Here is a 12595-nt window from a genome sequence, read left to right as displayed (position 1 = left end):
GATTGTGGTTTTATTTCCTCTCCTTTTTCATTATTTTTGTGAAAAAAATTAGTATTTAACTATTTTTCAATTGGCTATATAAWTTTTTTCAAAGTTTAACATTTAAAGGTCAATAATAGACTCTACCAACTCACTGGGACACTCTGTATAATAAACGCAATGTTACAATAATAAATTAGAGATGGGTAAATACCGACATTTAAGTATTTTAAGATGAAATTAATACAAAATCAAATTAAGAAGACCTAAATTTTGTCATTAAGAATAACCTCACGTTATTTCATACCAGTAACAGGACAAATTTTAAGACTTTTTCTCTTTTCTTTGAAATTCTTTTATTTTTTAACAAATATTTCATAATTATAAAATTAGAAAATTCTTTTAATACATGCAGAAATACCTACAAAAATGACATAACCTTATTTACGATAAGAAGAAAAAATACTTCCAACTTAAATTAATCACTGAGACAAGTAATTAATTACTGTCGGTAATAATAAATAAACCAAAATATGGTTGTGAATTACGATCTGTTACGTCAACATGTCCATTAAGTGAGGTTAGATTCTTCATCGTTGTATTTTTTGGTAATAAGCGTTCTAGTAGTGAAGAAAATGTTATATAAAATACGTTAGATGCAAAAATCAAAAATAAAGTGTTCTATTGAAATTATTTAAATTATTTAATTTTGAACAAACTTTTACATTTTTTGAACTTTTTGACTGCAATACTTTAAATAGTATATTCAATAACAAGTTACAGACACTCTCATTATAATACGAGTGTTACAAATGTAACACGCGTTTTTTATACAATTTTTTTTTTAGGAACTTTTTAAATTGAATTTATTATTACATTTGACAGTTAAAATTTTTGACATTTGACGTATGCGGTATCCAGCGTTGAACTGTTTTCATTTACACAAACTGCTTATTGTGACATCAAAATAGAAAAAAAGTTTACAGTTTCATTTTTTGCTTTTTGTTTTCCATTTTTTTTATGTTTCTCGTTGTATCAAATATCAAATGCATTTTTTGAGGTTTTTCAAAACCAGATGTTTTTGCATGTTAAACTTTTAACAATTTGTAAATAAACTTATAATAATCCTGAAAGTTAAATTGGTTTTTGTACAATTTGACAAAATTCTTGGCTCTTCTTTTCGTTCATTATTGTCTCAAAATCTATCACATAATTTCCCAAAATTCTAGAATTTAAAATTAAAAAATAACAAAAACAAGAACTTGAAATCAAAATCAAATGAAATAAAAAATACTGGACATTTTTTCGTAAAAACATCAATTATTCTCAACATTTTATTTTAAATTTAGCATTTATTTGAACCACCGGCATTTTTTTCTCAATTTTTTGTTTTCAGTTTTTATCTTTTTCTCTCTGTGTCATTTATTGCTTCTGTTTTTTGTTATTTGTTTATATTATTTTACATTTTCTCTGTCCCCTATTTTTTTCTGATTTTTATTCTCAATTTTTTATTTTCAACTTTCTATTTCTTGTCTATTACTACTCAACTACTGTTTTTTTGTTCTTGATTTTCTATTCTCTGTTTTTTTTTGCTTTGGTTATTGTTTCTCTCTTCTCTTTTCTTCTGTTCTTTTTTTCTGTGTTTTCTGTTCTGTTCTCACTATTTTCTATTTTTGTGTCTTTCATTTTTTCTTCTTTATGTTGTGTTTTTCTTTTATTATTTCTTTGATGTTTTTTTCGTGTATATCAATAAATAATAATATCAATAATATATTTTTTATTTATTTTGGCCTTCTCTTCTCCTTTTATTCTTTCTTTTCTTTGTCAACTATTTTTTCTGTTCTGACCTCTATTTTTTGTCTTCTTTCTCTTATTGTCTATTTCCCTTGTTCTCTTTTCTTTTGTTTTGTTATTTTTTATTTTTTGCACGATACATACTTTCTTCTGTGAAGAACTTGAACCAATTTATAAAATTTTGATTTTTTTGAAAATTTTGGTTTTACATAATTCTCAAGCTGAAAAATTGCAATGTCTTTTTTTTTGAAGTGTCGCAATCGAATTTGACAACACAGACTTTTGGGTAATAATTCGAAATGATTTATTAATAAATAGTTGAGAAATCGGTTTCGACACCGATCCCATTGATGCTCACCTTTGATAATTTTCTCATTAACATCAGTGATTGTTTTTAAAGTTGTATGATTTGAAATTGAAATCCGGTAGAATTGTATTGTTGGCCTTTCTAGCTAATCTTCCACAGCACGAGTTAATAAAATAGCTGTTATGTCTGACACTTATGATAACAGCAGTCCCGTCACTATTTATTATGTCCTTATGGTCAATTGACCATAATCATCAGTGGTATTGTGAGCTGCTTCGACTAGTATTCAATTCAATGCAAATTAATTGAATGTTGCCATTACTCGAGTTAATTAGATGCTCGATACGAAATCCATTGTCGTTTGTTAACCTGTGTACAAATTGTAATCGCCTTATAAGTGCCCTGTTTTTCAGTTTTTTCACTCGGAGTTCCGTGTTTTAATCATTAAATGATACAGACTGGTATGCAAAGTAATTACATCTACTACATGTAAATTCTCGAGGGAAAAATTTTAATTTCTGTGACACATAATAAGATAATTAGACAACATAGTTAGCGATTTACAACATTGCATGTTTTTCAATTAAATTACATTTTCCTAAAACAAGTTATTTCAATTCATTAAATATTTATCATGCACATTTTTGCCCTGTCATTAGAGACGCCAATTCATCATTGCGCTTATTATACAGGGTATCCCAACAATAAATTACAATACAAACTTGTCTTTTTTTAAATGAAATTTTTGGATGAAGCTTTTTATTTCAAACTTTTATTGGTCATTTTGCCTAGTTTTTGAAATAAGTTGGTCTTCTTGTCAAAAACATATTTAAAAAAAATCTATTACAGAAAAAATTGCGAACTTTGAAACTATATTTTTTTTAATTTTGGTTTTACAATGAGCATTTTGTGTAACTAAAAACAGTTGCATAAAATGCATTTTTGAGACACAGTTCAACGTATTTTACGGAAACTAATGCAATTTAAGATATTTTCGAGCAATTTGGGTATCGCATACCTTAAATGTCAAAAATTTTAACTGTCAAATTTAATTTAGAAAGTGTTAAAATAGAAAAAATTGTATAAAAACGCGTGTACTCGAGCATTTGTAACACTCGTATTACAATGAGAGTGTCTGTAACACTTGTGGTCTAATATACTATTTAATGTATAGCAGTGAAGGAGCTAAAAAAATTTAAAAGTTTATTAAGAGTTAAATAATTTAAAAAAAGCAATGAATGACAAAGCGAAGAAAGAAAAAACAGGAAACAAAAAATTGAGAAAAAAACATGTGTTTCAAATAAATTTAAATTAAAGTATTAAGAACCGACGTTTTTACACAAAAATGTCTAGTATTGTATTATTTTTTATTTCAGTTGATTTAGATTTTAAGTTCTTGTTTTTGTAATGTTTTTAATTTAAAAAAGAATTTTGGGAAATTGTATAATAGATCTTAAGACAATAATGAACGGAAAGAAGAAATGAAATTTGGAAAGTTTAGCGTGTAGCCAAAATTGTGTCAAATTCTACAAAAAACCAATTTAAATTTCAGGATTATTATTAATTCATTTAGAAATTATTAAAAATTTAACATGCAAAAACATCTGGTTTTGAAAAACCTCAAAAAATGCATTTGATATTTGATACAACGAGAAACATAAAAAAAATGGAAAACAAAAAGCAAAAAATGAAACTGTAAACTTTTTTTCTATTTTGATGTCACAATAAGCAGTTTGTGTAAATGAAAACAGTTCAACGCTGGATACCGCATACGTCAAATGTCAAAAATTTTAACTGTCAAATGTAATAATAAATTCAATTTAAAAAGTTCCTAAAAAAAAAATTGTATAAAAAACGCGTGTTACATTTGTAACACTCGTATTATAATGAGAGTGTCTGTAACTTGTTATTGAATATACTATTTAAAGTATTGCAGTCAAAAAGTTCAAAAAATGTAAAAGTTTGTTCAAAATTAAATAATTTAAATAATTTCAATAGAACACTTTATTTTTGATTTTTGCATCTAACGTATTTTATATAACATTTTCTTCACTACTAGAACGCTTATTACCAAAAAATACAACGATGAAGAATCTAACCTCACTTAATGGACATGTTGACGTAACAGATCGTAATTCACAACCATATTTTGGTTTATTTATTATTACCGACAGTAATTAATTACTTGTCTCAGTGATTAATTTAAGTTGGAAGTATTTTTTCTTCTTATCGTAAATAAGGTTATGTCATTTTTGTAGGTATTTCTGCATGTATTAAAAGAATTTTCTAATTTTATAATTATGAAATATTTGTTAAAAAATAAAAGAATTTCAAAGAAAAGAGAAAAAGTCTTAAAATTTGTCCTGTTACTGGTATGAAATAACGTGAGGTTATTCTTAATGACAAAATTTAGGTCTTCTTAATTTGATTTTGTATTAATTTCATCTTAAAATACTTAAATGTCGGTATTTACCCATCTCTAATTTATTATTGTAACATTGCGTTTATTATACAGAGTGTCCCAGTGAGTTGGTAGAGTCTATTATTGACCTTTAAATGTTAAACTTTGAAAAAAWTTATATAGCCAATTGAAAAATAGTTAAATACTAATTTTTTTCACAAAAATAATGAAAAAGGAGAGGAAATAAAACCACAATCGTAGTAAAATAAGTGTATTAAACTTGTAGAAAAATATTTATAATTATTGGGGCTGATGATTATTTTGGAAACGGCCACGTTGTCCCCCCATCTGGTAATAAAAGCAATCAAAAATATTCATTAAAAAAAAATCACTTACGACTAGATGATTTAATGGAAGTTTCCTTTTCCTCTCATTGTAGTGTTCTTGCACATCTTTTGTTGGATCATGCTTCAAGACCACATTTCCCAACTCGGCTTTAGCCTCAGCAGCCCCCTTGAGCACATTTTTCTTATTAACATCGTGAGTATCACTATATAAAGGACACAAATCGTAACGATCGCCCCCATTTCCATTAAAATGCTTATAACCGGTGACTGGTTCTTCACATATGTAACACATCGAGGCCCCACAAGAACAAGTCATTCTATTACAGCCCTCTTCTTTGAAAAATTTCACCCCACATTTATAACATTTCCTGGAATTTTGAACCACTTAAGTGAATAATAAAATTACTTGTTTTGTTACCTCAACAAAGCCTCAGTCATTTTATTCTCAACAAAAGTACGAGCCTTGACATCAGCATCTTCTTCGACTTCTTCGCACCTTAATGGTGCATGCGATGGATTTTTGCACATCCTGCAAGACTCTTTCATGCATTCAGGATTTAAACATGTGAAAATGCTGTAGCCTGCGGCAGGAATCGTGGCAAAATCGCAAAAAGGACATATTTCCAGCTCCTCAATTCCTGCAGATTTAATCTCTTCCAGAGCTTTCCTTTGGGCGATTTTTGAGAATAATTTCGGACTCAAAACGGACTAAAATTCGTTTTATTCAAAACACAACAACTTATCACCACCTACTTGTAATGTTTGAAGACTCAACGAGGATTCACAACTTGCAAGACATGGAAAAGATAGTTTTCCTTCACCAAACGCCACTTCGACACTTTTTACAATGCAAGATTTACAAAATTTGCAATTATTCTCACACGTGTAAATCTCACGTGGGAGAACTTCTTCATCGAAGCAACAATTACATGTTTGCATTAAGCCGCAATTTCTCGCTTCTTCGCGTTCCAAATTTTCCCGTTTCTTCAATTCGGTGAGGTAATGGATGATTTCGTGTCGATGACTCAAATATGCGATCTAAAAAACAGGAATAATTTTTGGAAAAATTTGGGAAAATATTCACCTCTTGCAGAAGTGGAATATTGGTGATGTTGGAATCCATTCGTGTGGGTTTGCGAACACTTTTCATTGTTTCAGTCTCGGAATTTTGCATTTCTTCTAATTGATTAAAAGTTTTTGCCAGATTACAGTTGTTGTCAGTCGAATTTGCGTAGAAAATCCTTTGGATCGTGCGAATCGGCATTTTATTGAATGTGTTTCTTAGGAAAACCAAAACATATTCAGTATCAGATGGATCCAATTTCAGTGTTCGTGATTTTTCACTGAAAAATTCCTCGGGATTGGGAATTATTTTCACGAAGTTTTTCACGTTGAAATCACTGGTATATTGTTTTTGTTGTGATGATAGTTGTTGTTTACGTTCGTAATCCTTCAATTTGGGATAATTTCGTTTTTGCAGGGCTTCGTTAATGAAAGTTTCTACACTTTCTGGCTTTCCTTCGAATTTATCACACATCTTCCAGAGAAAATCAGGATCAGCATCCGGAAGTACTTCCCGGAGGAGTTCAAACTGATTTTCCGGGTTAAATTCCGGGTCAGGAATGGGGAGCGCTCGTTTTGGATACTCATTGTTTGCTAAAATTTTCAAACAATTAAATTTCTAAAAATCGTCTCAACTCACTACTTAAAATGACTGTAATTAATTCATCTACAACCGCATCATTCATGGTTTTATCCCGACACAAATTTCGGATATAACGGGGACAAGCATCGGGGAACATGCCACATAAATGATGAACCAATTGGATGTTGACATTTTCGGGTTCATTGTAAATTTGCTCGGGTCTAAAACCAAACAATAAATTCCATTTCGGTACAAAACCCAACTTACCGATCCTGCGACTTTGGAATTTGTTTGTCGTGTTCATCATCGTCTGAAACCGAATTGTTTAAAACGTCTCGAATGAGACGATCAATAAGACGATCAATTGGTTTCTTGAATCGAGGCAAACGTAGTTTTTTACAATGGTATTTAACAACGTTTTCAGGAGCATTTGTAACTTTTTGAACGTGTTTTACCAAGTCAAAATATTCTGCACCTAAATAAAAAAAAATTACAAAAAGATTTATAAATTTGTTGCATACCTCGATCCATGTTACGAATTAAAACACGACACAAGCGTTACGAATTAAAATACAACACAAGAAAGTTAAAATATTAAAATAGACAAAACTGTAGGTACGAATTAAAAGAGTATCTCTAATGAAATGGTCGAAATCGGACTCGACTCTGATAATCTCATATTGTAAAAACGCCGATAAGGGGAGTAAAAATTTTAGATAAACGCGTTGAAGGCCTTTGAATTAAGAAAAAGCAGGAATTTTTGCAATTTGTGAGGAGAATAATAAAATTTTAGCACTAATTATCATCTCATTCGAGTTTTGTCATTTATTGTCAGCATGATAATAAACCGTTGCATCAACAACAAAAATAAAATTTTTATTGCAAGACAACTTCATTTATGAATGCATAATTTATTAGAAATTGACATGTGTGCAATGGAAACTAATCGAAAACTATTTAAATTTTCCCTTTTTGGTCAATTTTAATTAAGTCATAAACAAATGTGATTAAGACCAAATGTTTTATTCATCTCTTCCCACATATTTCACACCCGCTAGTTGTGTCATCGTGCTTTAGCAATAATTTTAAGAAAAAATCAACTCCGGGAGCTCTCTCAGTATGAGCTGTTGCAAGATTAAAATCTTGAATTACGAGCATTAAAGGCTAATTATTTTTGTGTAAAAATAATATGATATGTGTGTCGCGCGTTGCTCACTAAATCAATTTGTAACAGAATATAAAATCTTGCGTGGAGACCGTGAGATGAGAGAAATTATGTCTTTTTTTATCACTTGTTGTTTATTATTTAGTTTGTCAAATGGTTCTGACGTTGTTTTTCTCTTCTGTTTTTCTCACCAAAAAAAAAAAATATATAGGGCATTGATAAATACTAGTTTAGTGCATCACCTAAAATTATTTTCAATTAAACAGCATGTCCCAAAAATAAGTTACGATCCAAACTTGAGTTTTTTAAATGAGACACCGTATGTTTCATGCACTTTTTAAAAATTTATTACACAAAAACTAAGACAGCTAGAACAATTTTTTTCTTATTTTTGCAGAGAAGAAAGTACAGGATTTAAAGCTGTAGCAATTTTTTAGTGTTTTGCATTTGTAAAGATTAATAAATAAAGAAGTTTGTTAAAAGTTAAATAACTCAAAAAATTTAAATGGAACACCCTATTTTTTATTTTTGCATCTAATAGATTAATAAATTATCTATCTAAAAAATAAACTTTTAATGTCTAGAATTGATAAATAAAAAGATGTTTAACATTCAATATTAATTGTAGCAACAATTCCTATCAATATCTAAGTATTGTTGATAATATGGCAAGCATAGTAATTCCACCACAGATTACTTATCCTTTGATTTATCCAGAAATTGTAAAAGTCGTTATAAATACTGAAATTCGAATTATGTTATTGTAAAAATAAAGACTAATAGATTCAGTTTAACACAAATGTGATTATTAAGTGATATTTTTTCCATCTCTTGTGCAACTGTGCACTTTTTGGCTACTGAAACAATAGTAATTATTTTTTTTTAATGTTTAAGGTTAAATATCTTTTTAGTTATTGATTATAAACACCTTAAAGTAATAATTGTAGAAAGACAATTTAATAATCTTTTAAATGCAAAAACAATAAATTGGGTGTTCCATTTAATTTTTTAAGTTATTGAACTTTTAACAAACTTCTTAATTTTTTAATGTTTACAAATGCAAAACACTAAAAAATTACTACAGCTTTAAATTCTGTACTTTGTTCTTTGCAGAAGTAAGAAAAATTTTGTTCTAGCTGTCTTAGTTTTTGTGTAATATTAAGATATAATTTTTAAAAAGTGCATGTTTTCGTAAAAAAAACGTCTTATTTGTAAAACTAAACAAAATCAAAAGTTTAGTTTAAAAATATTGTCATAAAAAAACGCTAAAAAACATATGGGGTTTCATTTAAATAAACACAAGTTTGTATCCTAACTTATTTTTGGGATATGCTCTATGATTGAAAATAATTTCAGGCGATGACTAGATTAGTATCTATCAATGTCGTTTTTTTTTTTTTAATTTTACTATTAAAAGATTACTACTGGACTTTTCAACTTGCTGGGACACCCAGTATGTTGTTCAAAAACAAAACCATAAAAATTTTAAAAAATGTAATTACAAATTGTTTGCAGTTTCTTCTCTTTTTTAATCCATTCTCTTCACTTTTCCGCCTTCTGCCGAATTATTAAAATTTTCTTTACTTTTTTAAAATAATACAATAATTAATTAGTTTGCTTGCAGTTAATTTTACTACTTTGTTTTTTTTTTCTCTTTAACTTACTTTTGTTCTCTGGTTTTTACTACCTATTACGACAAAAAATCTCAGATTATTTGTTTATTTCTTTTTCTTCTATTTTTTCTATTTTTTTTGTTTCATCTTAGGTAATTGATGTTTTTATGTTATTTCAAACAATTGCTATGAGAAATGTATTAGTATTCTAAACTATTATTTTTTAACAGTGCAAAATATTATATTATACTGATTACTTTTAGTTTTTTGCCTTGCAAAAATTACTGAACAAATATTATTGTGCTTTCTTTAATTTAAATTAACAATGTGAGAAAATTACACAATGTCTCATAGAACAACATTCACTTATCATCGTTCTTAAAAAACTATTTTAAAAAATTCAGGGAAATGGAGAACAAATATGTTGTTCAAAAGGAACAATAAAAATTAAAAAATGTGTATTTTTTTATCTCTTGTCTTTTTTCTATTCTCCTATTTTTTATACTTTCTGCCGTATTATTGAAATTTTCTTTACTTTTTTTAAATAATACAATAATTAATCAGTTTGTTTGCAGTTAATTCTGTTTTGTTTATCGTTTCTCCTTTTTTTTCTCTTCAATTTACGTTTGTAAAAAAATTTACAACCTTCTAGCTTGTACTTTCTTCTTTGCGGTAGTAAAAAAAATATTTCTAGTTGTCTTAGTTTTTGTGTAAAAAAAATTTAAAAAGTGCACAAAAACTAAACAAAATCGACCAATAAAAATTTAACCTAAAAAAATTTTAATAAAAAGTTACATACAAAAATGTCAAGAAACAAATGGTATTTTATTTATTAAAACACAGTTTGTATTAAAACTTATTTTTGGGACACGCTATGTATTTGAAAATAATTTCAGGCGATGCACTAGATTAGTATCTATCAATTGCCTATATAAAATTTTTAAAACTTCAATCAATTTTTCAAGTTTTTTTGCTACAGGCTATTAGAAGAGAAAATAAGGAAACTCTATCTTAAATTGTAACTCTGTTCAAAGTTATTTGTGGCTTTTATTGGCAAAATTTGTACCTTTACTAAATAATTATAAAAAAAACATAACAAGATCATCATTAAATAGACATAAAAAAATGTCAAATGTCAAAAAATTTTGACACTTTTTCCATGTTTCTGGTATTTTATCTTACTGTTTCAGAGACTTAAGTTCAAATCGAAACGTGTATTTTTTACCCAAGTGTGAGAAATCGTGGGAATCTCCTTTATTCCTCGTAGTTTAAACTAATTTACATTTAGAATCGTCGTGACATGTGGCACAACACAAACAACAAAATAATTCCCTTTCCTCGTTAAATCCACACCTTGTATATTAGAGAAAAGCAAAACCAAAAATAGTGAGTGTTCCAGAATCCCGTATGTACATGGCCATTTAATGTAGTCAGTTGTAATAAAAATGGTAACGATTCAATTTATTTACTTGGCAAGTTTGCATAGGTATGTTGCAAGCGAGCATTACAAGCGACTCTCTTATTTTATGTTTGATAAATCCATTTTTACTCAGTCTATGTTGGAGCAATGCGTTCGTAATGAGCGTGTACGCGGACTGCCTGCAAATGTAATTCCACGAGTGTTGGCATTGAGCCGCTTTAAGAAATACGATGATCGTAGATTTTATTTAATTGGAACAGCGTGCACTCAACTTGTTACTGTTCCACCATTCCATAGCCGTGTTTATGTTCTCTCAGGGTTATATGTAATATTCAATATTGTGATTGGCTATTTATTGGATTGGATTATGAAGCATAAACTATAGATTATAAGTGGGCATAAAACGAACGTATTATTTCCCACTTATCTAGACACCGCGAAAACTTTTTTTTTTAAACTGGTGGAAATTGTCAAAAATGTGGCACGGCATGAATCACAACGTGATGAAACATTTTACTCTGCACTCTGCTGTTTACGCCATAACCACCGTGGTTTTACAATTACTAAACACTTTTATTGTTTAAAGCTTCATAAACATGATTTTAACGCGATAGAACTTCATTTAGCTTCACTTATGCTAATCAAATGGCAATCTAAATCTAATTTAGTTTCAAAACTGTAAAATAGAAATACAGAAGAATGTTTAAAAAATTCTATCTGTCAAAAGTTTATTTTTATGTCTATTTAATGATCGTGTTTATGTTTTGTTATAATTATTTAGTAAAAATACAAAAATAATTTTCAAGCAGAGATACTGGCCGGGGGTGTGGTGGCACAGCGGCGTAAAGTCGCTGCTTCCGGCAAGTCCAGCCTCTAAACTCCAGTAAAATAATTTTCGTAGTAGAAACGTGAAAAATAAATTTGTGTATACAGTAATTGCAACTACATATTCTACATTGAAAAATAACACTAATCTGTATTGAGTTCTTTTAGTTTTGCTTGTGACATTTTGGTCATAAAAGTGGTCACTTTTGTGTCGTTTGCAAATAAAAAATTTTTTTTTGAAAAACACATACTAATTTTTATTACATAAATTTTAAAAATGAAAATGATTTTTGACATTTATTTTTTGACATTTGAGATTTTTTATGTCTATTTAACGATACTAATGTTCTTGTATATGTTTTTTTATAATCACTTAGTAAAAGTACATAAATTTTGACAAACTTTTTGAAGTGGGTTCAAGCAGAGATACTGGACGGGGGCGTGGTGGCGCAGCGGCGTTAAGTCGCTGCTTCCGGCAGGTCCAGCACTTCAACTCCAATAAAATTATTTTCGTAGTAGAAACGTGAAAAATAAATTTGTTTATACAAATAAACATACAGTAATTGCAACCACAGATTCTACACTGAAAAATAACACTAATTTGTCAAAGAACAACAGTCGTTAGCTTCGTTACAAAGTGATAAAGTTTTACGATTAAAATAGAAGCTCATTGGTTCCTTTTAGTTTTGCTTGTGACATTTTGGTCATAAAAGTGATCACTTTTGTGTCGTTTGCCAATAAAAAATAATATATTTTTTTGAAAATTGTGTGTTTTGCTATGGTCGTTATTTTTGTTCATTTTATCAAGAATATACAGATATACTACTTTTTATTATACAGGATGCGCCAGAACTCGCACCCCCAAAAAAATGCCATGTAGGGTATGGTACCAAGAACATGGAAAAAATGTTAAAAAAACTTTATCTAAGAAAATTTCGAAGTTATGAGAGTTTAAATTTTGTACTTTTACTCTATTTATTTCTGTTGGAAAAACAGTTTTCAAATGTCAAAAAATAAATGTCAATTTTTTTTTAGAATTTTTTAAACATTTTTTTCATGTTCCTGGTATCTTATCTTACTTGAAATTTTTCTCTAGGGC

The 12595-nt window shown here is 28.6% G+C and overlaps 1 protein-coding gene across 2 annotated transcripts; it reads right to left on the bottom strand.

Moving 5' to 3' along the window:
- Positions 1-4738: 4738 nt before the first annotated feature.
- On the bottom strand, positions 4739-7136 carry LOC123014598 (E3 ubiquitin-protein ligase RNF216-like). 2 transcript variants are annotated; one of them, XM_044413791.1, is made up of 8 exons: positions 6995-7136; positions 6741-6948; positions 6531-6694; positions 5913-6484; positions 5582-5866; positions 5247-5536; positions 4878-5196; positions 4739-4829 (listed from the first exon to the last, which is right to left on the bottom strand). In XM_044413791.1, the coding sequence occupies exons 1-8, from the start codon at positions 7002-7004 to the stop codon at positions 4782-4784; spliced, it is 1896 nt and encodes a 631-aa protein (XP_044269726.1). In that variant the 5' UTR covers positions 7005-7136; the 3' UTR covers positions 4739-4781. The 2 variants fall into 2 exon arrangements, with proteins under 2 accessions (XP_044269726.1, XP_044269727.1); XM_044413792.1 differs by having other exon boundaries at positions 6534-6694.
- Positions 7137-12595: the final 5459 nt, after the last annotated feature.

This window comes from Tribolium madens, unplaced genomic scaffold (assembly GCF_015345945.1).
Source record: "Tribolium madens isolate multiple individuals breed KSU strain unplaced genomic scaffold, Tmad_KSU_1.1 Scaffold_97;HRSCAF=244;Tcas5.2_LG3a, whole genome shotgun sequence".
NCBI classification, from domain to species: Eukaryota; Metazoa; Arthropoda; class Insecta; order Coleoptera; family Tenebrionidae; genus Tribolium; species Tribolium madens.
The sequence above is the reverse complement of the archived record's forward strand: the minus strand, read 5'-3'. Positions and strand labels throughout refer to the sequence as shown.